At 37.9% G+C, this 19,198-nt stretch overlaps 1 protein-coding gene across 1 annotated transcript; it reads right to left on the bottom strand.

Annotated features, from left to right (window-relative positions):
- Window positions 1-555: 555 nt before the first annotated feature.
- On the bottom strand, window positions 556-13,346 carry LOC127798689 (acetyl-CoA carboxylase 1-like). The gene is made up of 32 exons (XM_052332235.1): window positions 13,179-13,346; window positions 12,273-12,661; window positions 11,958-12,164; window positions 11,709-11,870; window positions 11,375-11,467; window positions 11,166-11,261; window positions 10,775-10,948; window positions 10,205-10,298; window positions 9,929-10,116; window positions 9,789-9,839; window positions 9,660-9,699; window positions 9,334-9,458; window positions 9,114-9,230; window positions 8,929-9,003; window positions 8,764-8,820; window positions 8,530-8,634; window positions 8,232-8,318; window positions 7,921-8,112; window positions 7,659-7,847; window positions 7,347-7,457; window positions 7,163-7,249; window positions 6,892-7,068; window positions 6,620-6,697; window positions 6,374-6,496; window positions 6,005-6,274; window positions 5,575-5,915; window positions 4,704-4,941; window positions 4,247-4,590; window positions 3,936-4,149; window positions 3,325-3,501; window positions 1,087-3,240; window positions 556-941 (listed from the first exon to the last, which is right to left on the bottom strand). The coding sequence occupies exons 2-32, from the start codon at window positions 12,648-12,650 to the stop codon at window positions 885-887; spliced, it is 6,801 nt and encodes a 2,266-aa protein (XP_052188195.1). The 5' UTR covers window positions 12,651-12,661; window positions 13,179-13,346; the 3' UTR covers window positions 556-884.
- Between the last annotated feature and the right edge of the window lie 5,852 nt (window positions 13,347-19,198).

Raw genomic sequence — 19,198 nt, 5'->3', positions numbered from 1 at the left:
AGAGGAAGAAGGAGAAGAAGAAACAGGCAAAAAAGATGAGAAGGTGTTAGAATTGCGATTACATTGAGATAAATTTTCTAATGATAAGATAATTGTTATGAATTTAAATTTGTTTCAAATTCATTAGTATTTGAATTTTAACAAAATAATGGGATAAATAATTAGAATTTGAATTAGATTCAAATTCTTTAAAAAAATATATCTATCTCTATCTGTGTGATACATATAAATAGACATAGAAATCAATAGAAAAAATACAACAATCAAAATTAGTTTCTGATCACTCATATATTGTTTTCAGCATCATTATTCAAGTCTCCAACAGATATGGAGTGGAAGTATAAGAAAACTTTTATAATTTTCTTCCACAGAGGTCGTTAGACAAATCATATTCGATTATTTCGTTGGATCGCAGTATTTTACATACCATTTGCAATTTGTTTAAAAAGTTCTACAGAAGGAAAGAAGAGAGAGGAGGAGGAACGCGAAGAACGAAAGCGCAAGGAAAAAGAGCAGAAAGAGAAGTTGAAGAAGAAGAAGAAGACGAGCGACAGATTTAATATGTAATCAACATTATTATGCTCTTCCATATTTCTTAATTTCTCTCTCCATTGTCTTTGCAACACGTGAAAGAGCAGAACATGCCAAGAAGGTTATTTCCTCTTTCAACAAATGAAGATCATAATCCTACGTTAACTCAGTACACGAGTAATTTACAATTCGAAAGAAAAACAATTCGCAAAAACAGTGAAACTAACTCATCAGAGGGCACCCTCTAGTTCCTCTTCTACAAGATAAATTTCATCTCACCAGAAAATAACTGCAGGAATTTCAGGTTCTGTACCCATTGTTGAAGGAGGCCATGAAAGTGGAAAGGAAGCTAATTAATTGAGCACCTTCCCAAGTTCCTCGATCAATTGAGCTCGACTTGACGGGTCCACCTATATTGAGAAAAGGTTACCTTTAGTTTCCAGAAGGAGAATTTAGAAATCTGGTACCTCGATAGAGAACAGAATGATATTGAGTATGAATTCATAATTAAGAACATATATGCGGTAAAACAAGAAATGATATATGAGGGTTTACCTTGTTCAAAAGGGCAGCAAGACCCTGAGGTAGAGCTTGTAGATCTAATGGTGAATCCCCAATATTTGATAATTGAAGCAATACTTTTTGTACCCGCAGCTCCTGTAGCTTTTCCTCGTAGTTTCCTGGATTATCCTTCCATGCAAAGAAAAGCTCATCATCTGTCCAAGCATTTTCTCCACCTTCTGCATTCTTGGAATCCAAAAACCACTTCTTGACCAGGTCCCTTGCAGATTCATAAGACAACTGCTCACCGGCAGCATCTCTGACAGTCTTGATCAGAGAAGTCTCGCCAACCCGCCGGAGCAATCTCTTGTAGAAGAAAGACCGGCAGTTACTCCAGTCAACAACTTCTCTGATTACTCCTTTAGCTTTCATCCTCAGTGAAGTGTCATGCAGTTCTGCAAATTTTGTGGCTATCTGAATGTATACCGGTAAGAGCTGCTTCTCCCGTGCTTTAATCTGCTTCTGCAGGGATTCACAAGTTGCATGAGCCCCAGCAGTACCCCGGGCTTCCTGAAGTTTTGCCTTCAGATGGATCAGCTGTTGGTCGAGCCTACCCATGCACTCTAGCAACTCTTTTGTTCTGAATTTGATCTCAATCATCCCTTCTGGTTCAAGGACATTTCCCATGGCAGTGCGTTCTGCATACATTTCGATATGGTCTGAATTGATCCTACTATCCACAACCACCCATGCCCCACCTCGGAGCTCACCCATCATAGGGATATATACAAAAATAGGTTGCTTGTACGTCCTAAGGTTCTCGACAATCATTGACCCTGCCTGAAGGATCCCTTCAAAAAGGTCCCTCTGCCCACCTGAGAAGCCTCTCCAGTTAGCAAGAATGAAGAGGGGGAGCTCTTCCCTGTTAAAATCCATCATTGTTTGAGCTGTCTTAGTTGCAGAATCAGGAAACCATACTTGACCAGCTTGAGGTACAATCCTTTCGTGGGAATCAGGTTGCCCAGGATCTGCGGGGAGAACTTGCATCACAGTCTGAGTTTCAACAGCAATTATTCCTACAGGGATTCCCCCAAGCTTTGCCCTTCCTGTCACTACTGTCCTTGCCCAGCCTTCCAGGGTCTCAACAAAGCTATCCTTGTCAAACATACCCCCGAGCCACTTCCCACTTCCATTGAGAACACCGCAGATTGCCAAACGGGGATCACATGCAGTCTCAGGGAAGTACTCAACGGGCCTCTCTGGAGGATCTGAGGGCGCCAAAATGGGAAGTGGACCGCCTGAGTAGGGTGGGACAAAGCTTAGCCATTTCAAAATAGCTGATACCCCTTCAAGATCATGTGAGACTGTCAGGTGAACAACCCCATTGGTGGCCATGATTTTAGGCCCACCCAGTTGCATGTGGGAGCTGTAAACCTCCCGGCCCAGTAGTTTGTTCAGTGCAGAAAAACCAGTAAGAATAATAGGCTGATCAAGTCGCTGTATGCACCGCATACCAAGACGAGCAAGGTAAGCACCTATCCCAACAGTTCTTCCTGTTACATATGTTAAGGTGAAGGTTTCCTTGTATGCCCTTGCATATGCAGCTGCAATGGCTCCACTCCCAGATAAGTTCTCAACCCCTAAGCCGTCCTCCTTTCCTACAATGCTATCTATTACCCATCTGGTCTCTCCATTTCCCAGCTTTAACTCATGTGCCAACACAGATGACTGAATTCGCTCATAATCTTCAGGAGTCAAATACACATACTGAAAGCCACGTTCTGGGCTTGATTCATCAGACCAACCAACTTTAAAGCAAGCTTTCACTTCCTCAGCTACTCCTATACGAGCCCCTGAGTTTGCTGCCAAGTAAATTAAAGGCAGTTTCTTAGAACAAGCAAGCTCAGTAACCGCAAAGAAAAATGCATCCTCCCTTGTACCAAAAGATCCAGCTTTGAAAGTCACGTCATTTGCTACTACCAAGATTGTCCTCCCAGAAGGGAACTCAGGAGTAGACATTTCAATAGTCCAGGCTACCATTCCAACATCATTCTGACCAGGTGGGCGCACCACCGCGACAAGAGGAGTACCCCAGGAGCCTTTTTGATCAGCAAATACGAGCTCCTTGACTTTGACAACTTTACTACGTACTCTTCTACTACCTGGGAATTGGGATGCCCAAAACTTTTCCAAGGCCGTTTCAAATGCCTGCGGACAAGATTCCTCGTCAAGAACACAAATAAAATGTTATATGACTGCACTTACATAGAAGGGGCTTTAAAGTGATCTCACCAATGGGAAATCGTAGCAGTATGTAGTGCTGCTTTTCCTGGCCAAAAGCCGTTTCCGATCAAGAGCTTTTAGAAGCTGATATGGTGCAGTCACAGGTACACCATGTAGAGAGCCCCTCACAGAATTAGAGTGGTAGACTGGTCTTTGTTTAGTCGTATCCTCCAATTCCCTATATATCTGTACATTACATTAAACAGAATAACCTTTAGACCAAATTCATTATTTCTTAAGACAAAATTACCAAACAAGAGTGCTTGCCTCCACCTGCATGGCAATATCAGTGCGGCATAGGTTTACTCAAAGAGAGATAAGGGATAGGGTTTACACCATCTACTGGTGATAGATTGGCAACCCCAAGATCTAATTCTAATGTAGCACTGACAATGACAACTGATTTATAGAATTGCAGCCCAGATTTTGTCTATTTCCAGACCAGAACTCTTGTAATGCTTGACCACAACAAAGTCTGGAATTCAAGAATAACATATGGGCCAATGCCTTTATTTGTCATTCATCAGTATAGAATAAAAGACTAAACATGAAAACTCAAAGGGAAAGCATCAATTGGTGGAAAACCCTCCTTGAATAACAGAAGTAAAATAAACACTTACATGGACAGTGCATGTGTGACCACTCACGTTCTCAACCACAACCCTCCAAGCACCAGTTGCTTGTCCAGCAGATGCCATCCAGAGCTTGACTTCCCACTCACAAACACCTAAACGATGCATCTTCACCCCGACAGATGCATGAATTTCACGTGCCAGGTTTTCCAAAATTTTCTCAACTGCGGCTTCTTCTTGCCCAGCATCTATTTCCACTCTCCTGGAACAATATCAAAAGTAAGACACCACGGACATAATTTGGAAAGTTTTTATTTTTAATAAAAATATTTATGCAACAAGAATGTAGATTTGAGTACCTTGAGTATGGCACAAGATCTTCTATTTGTTGCTCCCGCAGGATATAGAGATACATATGAGCATGATCAGATTGAACAGTTGTGTTATGACCATAGAGTTCCAACTCTTCTATTGCGGTTCTTAAGGATCTCAAGATGCTCCTTGAAGTAAAAGGTATTGCCACCGGGGACCTATATGCTCCCATGTCTAGGCCCATGAACCCTCCATTTGAGGTTGGCTGCCTTACAAGGGTTCTGAGGAACATCCTCTGGATTGGTAATGGCTTGTCTGTAACAGTGTATAGGTGCCATTGACGGTCTCGTGATGGAGTGTATTGTATATTCTCATAGCCGTTGAGCTTGTCCTACATTAGAACAAAGATTTACAATATTGATGTCAAACCAAGGTGTGCAAAAAAATAAATGTATACTGCTTTCCAGGATTAAAAGATTAAGGCACGGGTGAATAGATACTGACCAATTCAAGGTATATCGATAGAGGAGGCTCCACATGGCGCAATATAGGCTCTTCCTCATAGTGATGTTTTTCTGTTGACCAATAAAATGAGTGCCTCATAGGGTTTCGTCCTTCATCCCTCTGTATGATGCAGCTAATAACACCTACACCTGCAGTCCGAAGATTGGAGCCAACTTCTTTCTCTCTAACTATTTTGGCTAACTTGTGAATTCTCTCTTGAGCCTGATCTTCATCACCGCTGCACAAAGCAAAATGGTGATGCCATCAAAGATCATGGTTATAATTTAAGATTCTGTTGACAAAGTAAAAAACTTAGCCATAACGTTGGAAAAGGAATAGAGAATATATTGTGTAACTGAAGATGCAATAAAAGGGCATCCCAAGTACAACAATTCTCTCAGCTTTGCAAAGGTTATGAGAGAGTCATATTTGTATGCAACCTTCCACTTGCTATTTCTGCAAAGTGACTATTTTCACAACTCAAACCCATGGTCATAAAGGAGCAACCTTACAGTTGCTACCAAGACTTCCCCCTTAACTCATGATGCAATAAGAAAGAATTCAAACATAGCTATTGTTTAGATAAAAATAAAAATCCATTTGGCCCAATCAGATTTTCATTTATACTCTCTTTTTAACACTTATATGCTTCAATACAATGTAAAAGAACCATAATTATTCTCCAGATGCAATACTGGCCCAAAGAAAATGAGACAAGCCACTATTTGGAGGCAACTTAAGAAGAGTTGTCGAGTAATCAATCCCAGAAGTGAATTGACTTCGAAAGGAATATCTAAAGAGCTTCTTATATATTAAGAATAAACTTTATTTTTAAGATATGCAAGGGTGAGCAAGAAAGCATGTGGCATACCTGTCCTGAAGCAAACTCATCTGGTTGTTGATGCCTACTAATGCGATATGAAGCATATTACCATAGCTTGTCGGCTCAGCAGATCCATTTGGGATGCTGTCATGTGTACCATGAGTAGCTTCCCTCAGTGCAGAGCTTATTACTGTTGGCAAAAACTGAAGAGATTTGATGATGACCATGGCTCCCCATTTCCTCTCAGTGTGTTTCTCAACTACTGGTTTGCCTGATATTTGATCTTCAAAACCATACTTTCTCTCAATATGCTCTTCCAAGAACTCCCATGAAGCAATAAGACCATACCTGTGCCATTGCATCCTGACGCTACCCTTTATAAGGAAGGGCTGTTGACAGAGATGAAATGTTAGATGAAAATTGCATCAAGCAGTCACAGTAAGATATGCTAATGAATTAACTGTTCAAAACATAGTACCTGATATAGTCTACGAACATACGTCTCCACAACCCGTCTCTGAAGGGTGTGATCAGTGTGGTCAAAAAGACCCACAAGGGCATCTTCAACTGATGAAGGAGCATTGACAAGATCCTCCATCCTCTCATCAATGGCACTTTTCCTCCTTGGGGTATCCCATTTTTCACCATCTTCAGTAAACATCTCTAATTCAGAAAGACTTCTAGCAATGTTGGACCGGAGTTCACTCAATTTGGTCTGTTCTAGAAGTTGGCTTGCCTTCAATGCCAACTGGAAATATAAACTGGGACTTAGAATGATAATTTAATAGCAATAACAATTGCATGGGAAAATGGAAATGGCACGGAAACAATTCAATGAAACTCCAACCTCAGAATAGCTTCTATGATTGAGTGCAGAGAAACGGATTAGTTTATCCCTATATGCAGCAGGATTAGGGTACACCAAGTGTTCCATGAGTCTCAGTATCAGTTTATTTTTACCCTTGATGCCCTGGAAATGATAGAACAGATGGCGCCAGTTAAAAATTCCAAATTCCTTCTTTATTTAAGCAACAATGAATGACAGAAGAAGTGAGTCTCTGAATGTATCAAAAATCGAAGCATGTGTGAACACCTGATGAGAGAATACGATATCCACAACCCTCAAGAGATCTTTCTTATATTGAAGACGAAAACGTTCAATCACATCAGCCTGCAGAATGAAACACATTAGAATCATTAGAATGAAAAACATTATAGCAGTAGCCATCTGTTGCCGCAAATAAGATGGTGATAGAAGCGGTGATTATGACAAATATAAAAATGCCCTTATGGAGTTAGATAAATCCAGTGCCTATCAAACGCACATTGAGGTTGTCTTAAAAATGTATTATCACAATAAATTACCTGGATACTGTCATTAAATATTTCCTCCACGGATAAATACTCCTCAAAAAGGGCCTGAACAATACCACGGGCATGACTCTCTCTTCCACCTTCATAAGACTTAACAAGACTCATCAAAGGTTCAACAAGCCTTTCTAGGGCTGCTCTTTCTTTGTCAGTCAAAGAACTAAGATGGGCCTGCAGCCAAAAAGAAAATGCCAGAACTGTGAATTACAATTCAAACCAGAAAAGACTGTTATAGCAAATGGTGAATCTGCAACAATAAACCAACCTCAAGAACAGCCCGTAGCACTTTGGCAGGGAAATCCACATTTTGCAAGATCGAGATACATTCATACTCTTTGTATTTTGATTCCAGCTGGATGAAAACATAATTTAACAAAAATCAGTAAGAATACAAGGTTAAATGTAATATTTAAGAGTAAAACAACAGAGTAAATCATCAAAGCATGTACCTCGTATCTGAGATCTTTAGGAAGCCGCATTGCCAGAACAGACAAGCATTCTTGCCATTGAAGGCAAGGGAGCTCAGGATTATCAAGACAACTGAGCAAGTTTTGCACAACCTGAGATTTAAATTCTTTGATAAGCAAAACATCATGTTTTGACAAGTTCATAGAGAATTAATTAGTTCCCCAGATGTAACCAATGATGGTTTTCTACATTTACTCAGCTGATGTACCCAACTTAACCATACATTCTAGCTGAATTACTGTCCCAGTGTAAAGTCAAAAATTACACCTTTTGAGCTTCAAGAAGATACTTACTTCATCAATATCATGGTCATATCCAGCTAGAATCATCCGGGCTGCATTCAAACTAGCATTACACCTCTGATGAACTTTTCCAGATATTGCAGTAGGAGCGCCCAAGACTGGAAAGGTCCCAGTGAAAGGTTCTGATTTTCTTACAGCTGATGGATCATCTAAATCAAGCCTTGCTATAAGCTCACCAGCCTACAACAGAAACGGTTCGTCATCACTACAAGGAACGTAAAGCTTGAAACTTCCATTGTCAGACGAGATTTACCTGCATGGCCTGGCCTTCAGACATCCTGAAGTGGATAATCCCAGCAGTAGGTGAAAGGAGTGGCATGCACATCTTCATAACCTCTACCTCTGCATAAGGTGTATCAGCATCAACATGACTACCATCCGCAACCAAAAACCTTAGTAGCTTGCACGGAGTCTCTGCCACTAGCTTGGATGGATCATGATCATTCTGGATACAACAAATAAGTCATTAAAGTTTCTCAGCCAACAAAAATTTAAGCAGCACTAGGAAAGAAATTAATTGAGCTCCTCTTATTTTGATAAATAAAAGAAACTAATTCTTCTCACCTGAAGCAAGCAAGTCCTTCCATCAATGAGAAGGCGAGTTCCACCAGCTTCTTCCTCTGCATATATCACATGACTGTTTCCATCCAACTGTGACAAAATGAAGCACCAATAAAAATTCTGTTATGTGCTTGCAATGAAATATGCAATGCTAAATATAAAGTCCACATGTACTACATGATTAAACTGGTATATATTACTGTAACTGCAATGCAAAAATTGAATCTAGGAATTCTGCTAGGTGTATATGTTCATAAATAATAGAATACTAAAGAGAATGGCCAACAGAACAAATGCTTGCCTGCATTAGTAAACCTCCATCACGAAGACTGTGTATCTCAGCCTCAATCTCTGATTCATTCATTCTCAATCTGTAACTTCCTGGTCCTCCTCTCACCATATCAATCTAGGACACACAACATTCCATAATATTAGTGACCTATTCAACTGTGTTATAAACAGAAAAAAGAGAAAAAAAAATCTACAATTAAACATGGAACCTGTATGATTGAGTAAGCACAATCAAAAAACTTACTGTATATTTGCTTCCTTCAATATTCAATGAAACTTGGGAGTAAACAAGTGAGATGTGCTGCAAATGTGGGACACTCATTAATTGTTGGACTCAATTCAGAAGAGAAAAGAAAACAACAAAAACATAGAAGGGTTAAAAAAAAAAAGGGTGCATGAGGCACAGTACCTTGGGAGGGATTTGGCCCTTTTCAAGATAACCAAGATACTCTGAAACCATAGCGTTACTGCTAGCAAATGCTTTCTGAGGTAACAAGAGGAAGAAGAAAGTCAAGGGACTAAGGTAGTTGAAAAGATAATCCACACCGTAAAATCACCAGATACCAAAAAATACAATATAACATGAAAACTTACATAAAGAGACCCTCCAACCACAGAGAGATACCAAGGAGGCCTTTCAGCTCTAACTCGCATTGCTATTCTACCATCCAACCAGCCGGTGTGTATCTTGTTGTCCTTGTAATCTGAAGCCTGCAAAATTGTTTTACATTGTTCATTATAAGATGAGTAAAATTAGAAGCAGGAATTATAAATGCTTGTAAAGCATGGATCATCAGAACAAGAGAAAGCTTACATGTAATAGGTCAATTGTGTAATCAACATTTGAACGAATTTCTCCCCGAATTTGAATTTCCTTCAGCCCAAGAACCATATTCGAAATTGCTAGGGCTCTAGACTCTCCAAAGGCAAAAACATGACCTGCGGTATAGTTTATTCATTTTTAGCTGAAGACGTGTAATTGCCAATATCCTATGTGCATCCAGCACAAAACTCCGTTGGAGAAAAAAAAATCTAAAACAAAATATCTAGAATATATTTTTTGATTATTTTCCCTGACATAACCCAAAAAAGGAAAGTTTGATTTCATTTAACAAGCTGTTAGGTCTCTAAGCAACTTACCAAATTGAGAATCTGAAAATTCATGAATGCCTCCTCCAGACTGCAAATCATCAACGTGTCAGTAACTAAACACTATTGAAGTTGGGCTTTTGAGGGTTTTGCTCCTATGCACTAAAGCAAAGTATATACCTTAACAGAGAAGTACGCCCACACATTTGGCTTGCTTTTAAAATTCAGCTCCTGCACAAAATCAAATTATTAGAGAACGTTTTATCACGGATCAAAAGAATGAAAAACAAATGCCAGTTATCTATCCATGGAAATCTAACCTGTACTTTCCCACTGGTAGGCTTAAAACCATCATCCGGATCCTCACTTGTTACACGCACAGCTACACAATGACCTTTTGGCCTCGTAGATTCTGCCTTGTCAAAGTCAAATGGGGTAGCAAAAACGGATGTTCTTCTCCAAGCATCATACCCTCCACCATATTCCATTCCATAAAAGCGCCTTATTTCTGGTTAACAGGGAATTAGAAATACTGTGAATTATAAATTAGATTATGGAGGCTCAAGACAACAGACACAAAAATGGAAATACCATACCAGGAATTTGCCAGAGAGGAATTCCCATTCCAACTGCTACCTGTGCTGCTGGCAGATTTATTTCAGCTATCCACTCTGTGACAGGATGCTCTACCTAAAATAGAAGTAATTGCAGGAAACTTATAAACATTGTTGTCCCTCTGCATTAACAGACTGGTCCATCCATACGTAAATCATTCACATCCCAGACCACTAAAAATGAATCAACACTAGGCCTTTGCGGTTTCTTTAAGTGTCTGATAATTATTACAAGATAAAGATCAATGTCATGTGTGGATGGGAGAGCCTGCTTAATTAACTACATTGATCCAAGTCAGTTTATTCTTACAAGAGGTTATGTTAAAGAGTCTTTAAGACCAAATCTTTAAGGTACTCAATGTCCTTATCAGCAAACATAAAACACTTCCAATACATGTGAGATGAGTGCATCAGCAAGCATAGCCACAGGTAACGTGTGTAAATTGTCACAAGAAAGCAAGCACAACTAGCATGGTTCACAAAATGCAATGGAGTAAACGCATAAAATAAATAAATGAGACCCAGGTCTAATGTTAAAACCAGAGAACAAACCTGTAATCGAGGATTGAGCTCTAAGAAATAGTACTCCCCGGTCTCCATACTGTACAGATACTCAACAGTAGCAGCTCCAACATAATTCACAGATTGGGCTAACCTTCTCGCTGCCTGCTCCAGGTTTTTAACTGTTTCTAGGGGGGCCACTGTAATTGGACCTTCCTCAATGATCTGTTTAATAATTATGAATAGACTTAGACAAAATCCATTAAAGATGATATGGGTAATTGTATGTTACTCAATAATAAAAAAAACAATATATTGTAAACTGATAAGAGGCTTAAAGCTCTTTTTTCTTTTTAACTATAAGAAGTATAATGAGAAACCAATTTAGTCACATGAAGCAAAGGGTGACAAGCATAAAGAAGTATCAAAAGGCTGAAATTACCTTTTGATGTCTCCTCTGAACACTGCAGTCACGACTGTGCAAAGCTGCAACATTGCCATATTGATCGCATAGCAACTGGACTTCTAGATGCCGGCTCTAATTTCAAGAAACAAATGCCATGTGAGGAAATGGTCAGGACTCATGCATGCCCTATGAAAAAGTATTTGAGAACTACTTCATTCAGGTCAGACTATGGTAGATAATCGTACCTGAAAAGCAACCTTCATTATGAATATAGGTGAGCCAGGAACTTCACCCTGAACTTGCTTGAACAATGCCCTGACTTCATCGTCATTGTGAACCTAGAAAGTTCAAACAACAGGATGGTACTTTAATTTAGTGAGAAATAAGTCATAAATGTTGATACATAGCTCCTCCACATATTAGTGACTTTTCCCAGTTTCATTTTATTCAAGAACTGAAACAGACATCGGCATTTCCTAATGAAAAACGTGTTCCATAGTTAGCCAAAAAGCTGTTTAATTGACACGAAAATATTGTCAACAATCAGATTATTGCATGAGTAGAGTGTTTGAAGCAAACCTTTCTTATGCCTTTACCACCACCACCCCAGGATGCCTTTATCATAGCAGGGTACCCTACCACTTGACAGCTAGAAATTGCTTCCTCTGTAGTGTAAACACATGCTTTGCTATATATGTCATCTGGTATGGTATCCAAACAGCTGTTGGCCGGAATTTTTACCTATAAATGACAGTTCTAACGTATTAGATTAGAGATGAGGTCTACCCCGAGTAAAATGAGAAATTTCTTCCAGGCAGAATAATTTACATGAGAACCACTCCATGGAAGGGTGGGAACTTCAGCTGCTTGGGCAATCAATGAGGAGCCAACTTTATCTCCCAATGCAGCCATGGACGTAGCTGGCGGCCCAAGAAAGATGATTCCCTTTGCATCTAGTGCATCTGGCAGTTCAGGGTTCTCAGAGGCATGACCCCAACCTGGCCAAACTGCATCAACATGTGTTATCTCTGCCATCTGCGAGACCAAGAATTAAAATTTCCGTCAGTACTAAAATTTCCTCACAATCTATGCATTATGCAAAAATTTGAACGCACTTAATTAGAAGAAAATGAGTTTCCAAACCTCTACAATGAGCTGCACGTTAGCATAGTTATTATTGTTAGTTCCACCTGGCACTTCTACAAACTGATCGGCAATCCTGATGTGCTCTGCATTGATTCTCATATCCTCTGAGGTGGCCATGGCCACCAACAATATGGCCTTCTCCGTGCCAAATGTCTCATAAGCCCACGTCCTTATGCTCCGCATGAACTTGACAGCAGCCATTCCATTGTTTGCTATTAAGATACTGTGAATTGACCTCTTTCCTCCAAGGGCAAAACAGAATTCATCAACTTCCGGCAATGGAGTATGGGTCCTTAATGGAATTGCTCCATTAAGGTAGCCATAGCTACCCCGGCCTACGCCGCCCAACGGTGACCGCCTTTGGGCTTCTGACATCTTTTTATCACCTGAGAAGTATGGAAGGATAGTGGGATTCAATACTATTGACGTAGAATTATGTTCCCATCATCAAGACAAAAGTAAACGCCCAACAGTCCTAAGCACAGAACAAAGTTGAGAAGCTAGTTTATTGCTGGATGTGGATTTCTTAGCATCTCACTAAAGAAGAATGCAACTTTAAGAAGTCAAACAGAGAATAATATCCCTACTACAGAATCAAAAGAGAACAAGAAATGAAAGATTCGTCAAACTCTGAATTAGATCTCATACAACCCTCCTGATTGAGATCATGCTCCTACTATTCAATCTACTGCTCAACTATCTAACAGAAACACATATTCCTTTTCTTTTCCAAAATCAACCAGTTCTGAGCTGGGGTTTTCCAGAGACATCTGGTACCCAAAAGCAACACAACTCTATGAACTGAATCAAAACCAAGCAAACAGCACGACAAAACAGTAAACAAACAAAACGGAAGCTGAAATAATCAGAATTGACATCGAAGGAGGAGAAAAGACGGCTGACCTTGGAGAAGAGGGTGCAGAGAGAAGAAGCTCCAATCCTTGGAAGGGGTTGTTTGTGAAAGTTATTGGGGGGTTTGGAGCATTTAGCAAATCAGAAATGGTGCGTTGGGTTTAGGGAGTAGGAGGGATTCTGGTTTTAGGTTGGTTTCAACGAAGAGAGGAGTATAAAAAGGGCTGGCCTTTTATAATAAGGTCAAGCACGTGGTACCTGTCCATTTTCTCTTATCGTCCTCTTCTTCTCTCCCCTCTTCTCCTCCTCCTCCTCTTCTGTAGTAGTAGTAGTTTCCAGCTACCTCTTCCCTTTCTCTCTCTACCCACCCCTCTCTCTCTCTCTCTCTCTCTCTCTCTCTCTAAATCTACTCAATGCTGTTTTAATCGGACTTTTACTTTTGGATCCCTCAACTAAGGCCGCCTTCCATTTTTTTCCCCTCCACACAAAGCCTGCATTGCAACAAGCACCCATTCAAAATTCAAATGTTGGTATTTGCCTTCAACGGCAACTTCAATTGACAATTTCAATACTATTATTTATTTCTTTATCTACGAGAACTCATAATAATAATTATTTAATTTTAATATATTTATATGTATTGCTTATCCACATATATAGAAATAATTTGTTGTTAGCATCTGACGCAAATTAATAGGGGATAATTGGATCCTACTTACCCGTTGCTGACCCAGCACTAATAATAGATTATTTTTGTCTATATATAAAGTATTATAAATTATACTTAAAATTAATCATTTTTGTTTGATTTTATTTAAAATATAATAAATATAAAATATTTTGTTTATGACGTACCATAATTTTGCAAATCTTGACATTACTGTTAACTGTAATACCTCATGAGCCCAAAAAATGATAATATATATTGAGGATAAGTAAGGAAATAAATAACACCAGTTGGATACTTTTTGAGCTGAATGTAGGCAAAGAACTCCCAAGTTAAACGTGCTTGGGCTGGGGAAACTTAAGAATGGGCCCTGAAAAGTTCGGGTAGGTCCATCAGGGTAAGTTGTTCCGATCATTCTTATTGCTCGAAGCATGATGTTACATGTGATATCAGAAAACAACCCTTACAAAAATGGTCCGATGAGGACGGAGAATGGTGTCTAGGCTCGAGGGCCTATATAAGAAGCAATTTCTGACAGACTTCTAAAATGGCAGCCCCAAAAGAAAGAAGATCTGAGACCAGTTGTAAGGTCATATGACGAGGACGTCATGTGCTTAAGGGGGGGAGAATGTAAAACCCTAACAGCCCAAATAATGGCAGTATATATCAAGGATAAGTAAAGAAGTAAATAACACTAGTTGGATATCTTTGGGCCTGAATATAGGTAAAGAACTCGTGAGTTAAGCGTGTTTGAGTTAGGGAAGCTCAAGTATGGATGATCTTTGAGAAGTTCAGGTATGTTTATCAGGGTAAGTTGTTTCGATTTTTCCTATCATTCAATACGAAATATTACATTCACCCAACCCTATAATTATGGATATTTCACAAAAACATGTTACCATATCATGAGAGTAACTACCGATCCTTCAATAATCTCTTATGTGATCAAAGTTTGAAATTCTGTAAAATAAACTCATACAAAATTCATGTATTTCATGTAATTTGTAAACCACAACACATATTTAATAAGTTTATTTATTATTAATTATGAGGTTTTATCTATAAAGTTAAAAAAAAAAAAAAAAAACCCTACATGACTATTTGGCATTTGGGCACAAATAAGACCGTTTGTTTAAATTGCCGATCTTCCAAATATATTTATATATACATATATGACTAATATGATAGAAAAAAAAATGCGGATTATGATTTCAAAAAAATAGATCAAATAATGAAAGGACGAGTAATATGTCAGTGTAGTCCAGTGAATTGTAAGTTCGATTCCTCCTCTACGTATGTGCAAAGCGTAATTTATGATTTATCTCTTCTCATATAATCGAAAACACGAACATATGAGACCGTACAAGGATGATTATTTCAAAAAAAATACAAAATACTTTGGGGGTGCAAGTGTAATTAAGAGATTAAGAAGCCCCAACCCTCGTTTCTCCGTCCCTTGGGGCGGTCCTGTCCAGACTCCAGGCCTAGAGGGCACATCACATGGATCCTTTTTTTAATTGATTTTAATATAATTTATATAGAATTCTCTAATTTTTTATTTTTGGTAGCACTGCCACTGAGGGCCAGATGCAGCCCCCACGCTGAAAGGCGAGAGAAAAATATGATTGCACGTTGATGGGGATTGAATATTTTTCTCAAATAATAATTTTGTGGTTTTGGCGTTTTCCTTTCTGAACGATAATCAATAATGGATGGCTTGGTTTGGTTTGTAAATTGTAATCTATGCTGGTCGAGGTGAGGTGTCATCCAACAACCCACGCCACCCCCTTCAATCCAATCTACTATATATATTATTATTATTATTATTATAAACAAATAGTTATGTTATCATTTTACCAATTACTTACTGGTTTGATTTGGTTAGTGTCGTTAGGAATCACTTTAATTATGATAATACTTTCATTATATAATTTATACATACATAAGGGTAGAAAGTTAATACACTATATATATTAAGAAAAATAATATTGATATATCACTTGTTACACCTTAAACTACATAATGTAACTAAAATATTTAAAATACATTTCACATAAGGTGATGGAGTGAGGTGATAAGACGACGTAAAACGGTGAGATAAATAACTAAAATATCTCATTTCAGAGGTGATAAGATGTCACGAGACGATGAGGCACAATGAGATGAAGAGATAAGACACGATGAATATTTTTATCATTTATATGTATTGTGTAACTCATAATATAATCTATGAGATACCAATAATATAATTTATATATTAAATGGAAATCATTTTAGAACCACCCCACTCACGAGTGTAGGCAGGTACCACGTGATCCTATGGAATTGGACTGAAGAAGCCATATTATTATTATTATTATTATTAATGTCTATTAGACTTTCTTTCTTTCATTCTTTCCTCTTCTTCTTCTTCTTGAAGGTTAGGTGCTTGATTTATGAGAATGATGTATCAAAGTTATAAGCTCAGTCTAGCTAAGGTATTGTTTGTCTTCTAAAATTTTATTGGGTATTGTTATGTTATGTTAATAAAATAATTTTTTATAACTTATTTGTACTGAACTTGCAGTCACGGTCTTTTTAAATGGACACCGAGTCATGTACTTAATTAATATATTATAGATTAGGGAATGCCAAGGCACGGCTTAAATAATATTAAGATTAAATTTTGAATAAAAATAAAAATTAAAGTTATTATATAACGTTGTATAATAAAAAATAAAAAAATTGAATTACAAAAAATGCTCTATAATCTAAAGAGAGAAACGCTCAAATCTCACTTCATTTGACAGAAACACTCAAATAAAAAGAGAAACGCTCATTAATTAAAAATTTGACAGAAACACCCATTAAGATTTGAAATGCTCATTTGACAGAAACGCTATATATATGCATTTCTGTTAATCTATATGGATTAAACATTATCTGCAAATGGATTAAACATTAAGATCTTGCATTAAAAATTATGTGAAAGAAATCTTTGCAGAAATGAGTGAAAAGAGGGAAACAGTTAAAAAATAAAGTGAAATGGGAAGTGGAGTGAAAATCAGTAGAAAAGAAATCTTGCATTAAATATTAATGCAAATGGAGTTCATTTGAGACGAGAGCGTTTCTGTCAAATGGATTAAATATTAAGATCTTGCATAAACATTAAACATTAGATTCCAAACGTAACTCGAATGAGTAGCAAACACACAAAATATATTTGCAAACATTAGATTCCAGAACACACAAAATATATTTGCAAACACAAAATATTAAAAGGAAACATTATATTGCTTCTATGCATACATAAACATTAAACAAAGAACAACAAATAGAAATGTATACATAGATTTGCAAACATTAGATTCCAAATTGAAAACATTAAACATTTGACAACTTCCTTCACAATCTAATAATGAGCAACAAACACACAAAATATATTTAAACAACGAACACCATCATTTCTGGCGTACATTACATACATACACAGAAATACATACACATATGTGGCATTGGCAGGGGCAACGGGGACGGCGAGGCGAGCTGCACTGTGGCCGGGTGGCAGCGACGACAAGTGTGAGCGACTGCAGGGGCGATGGCATACGTGTACAAAAAATTAATAATTTTAAAATATCAAATGTACAAAAAATACACTAAATTAAATACACATAATTAACACATACACTAAATGAAATACACTAAATCAAATGTACATAATGAATAATCAAATACACATAATTAACACATACACTAAATGAAATACACTAAATTAATAAACAAAACTAAATTAAATTAACATTAAATTAATTTACACTAAACTAAATTAAATTAACACTAAATGAATTTACACTAAACTAAATTAACACACTAAATTAACACACACACACACACACACACGTGTATATCTATATAATACACTAAATTAATACACTAACATTTTAAAATATCAAATGTAAACAAAACATAAAACACTATAAAAATTACACAAAATAATAGGATAGAAATAATGAAATGTACATAAATTAACACACATATTTGTTTGCATAAACAAAACTAAATTAAATTAACACTAAATTAATTTACACTAAACTAACACTAAATTAAATTAAATTAACACTAAATGAATTTACACTAAACTAAATTAACACACATAATCAAATATACATTAACACACACACACGTGTAATACACTAAATTAAAACATAAAACAGTCAACTAAACTAAATAATAAACTAAATAAAACAGTAAATCTATATAATACACTAAATTAATAATTTTAAAATATTAAATGTCCACAAAACATAAAACAGTAAATTAACACACACACACGTGTATATCTATATAATACACTAAATTAAACATAAAACACTATAAAAAATACACAAAATAATAGGATAGAAATAATGAAATGTACATAAATTAACACACATATTTGTTTACATAAACTAAAATAAATTAAATTAACACTAAATTAAATTAAATTAACACTTAATGAATTTACACTAAATTAAATTAACACACATAATCAAATATACATTAATACACACGTGTAATACACTAAATTAAAACATAAAACAGTCAGCTAAACTAAATAAACTAAATCTATATACAGAAAATAATCAAATACACACATAATCAAATACACACATAAACTAAACTAAATTAAATTAACACTAAATTAAAATGAAGACCTCGAAGTGAACACCAAATATAGAAATCTATATATATATATATATATATAATAAGGCAAGACTGTTTTTGAAAATGTGTAGAGACAATCTATCTTTGTGTGGCTGAGATCCATGGCTGAGATCAATCAACGGCTGAGATCCACGTCTCCCCCCCTACCGGCGTGGCCGCCCGCCCAAAACCATCCCATCACGCCTCTCTCTCTCTGTTTCCCCCTCTGCCTCTCTCTCTCACTCTCTGTTTCCCACCCGCCCGCAGCCATCGTCCCTCTCTCTTTCCCCTCTTTCTTCCCCTCTCTCTCCCTCTCTCTTTCTCTCTCTCACTCGCGGCCATCGTCCCCGCCCCTCGCCTGCATCTCTGTCTCTCTCTCTCTTTCTCTCTCTCACCCCGCCCCATCGTCGCCGCCCCTCGCCCGCAGCCATCGTCCCCGCCCATCGCCCGCGGCCATCGTCCCCGCCCATCTCCCGCGGCCATCGTCCCCGCCCCTCGCCCGCGGCCATCGTGGCCGCCATCTTTCTCTCTCTGTCTCTCTCCCTCTCTCGCCGCCATCGTCGTCGCCGCCTCTACGTACCCACCCCATCGTCGCCGCCCCTCGCCCGCCCCCTTCTCTGTCTCTCTCCCTCTCTCGCCTCCGCGTACGCGGCGGCGACCATGGCATGGGTGGGCTACGCGGAGGCGAGAGAGGGAGAGAGACAGAGAGAGAAAGATGGCGGCCACGATGGCCGCGGGTGAG

Source organism: Diospyros lotus, chromosome 4, assembly GCF_014633365.1.
Source record: "Diospyros lotus cultivar Yz01 chromosome 4, ASM1463336v1, whole genome shotgun sequence".
NCBI lineage: Eukaryota > Viridiplantae > Streptophyta > Magnoliopsida > Ericales > Ebenaceae > Diospyros > Diospyros lotus.
The sequence above is the reverse complement of the archived record's forward strand: the minus strand, read 5'-3'. Positions and strand labels throughout refer to the sequence as shown.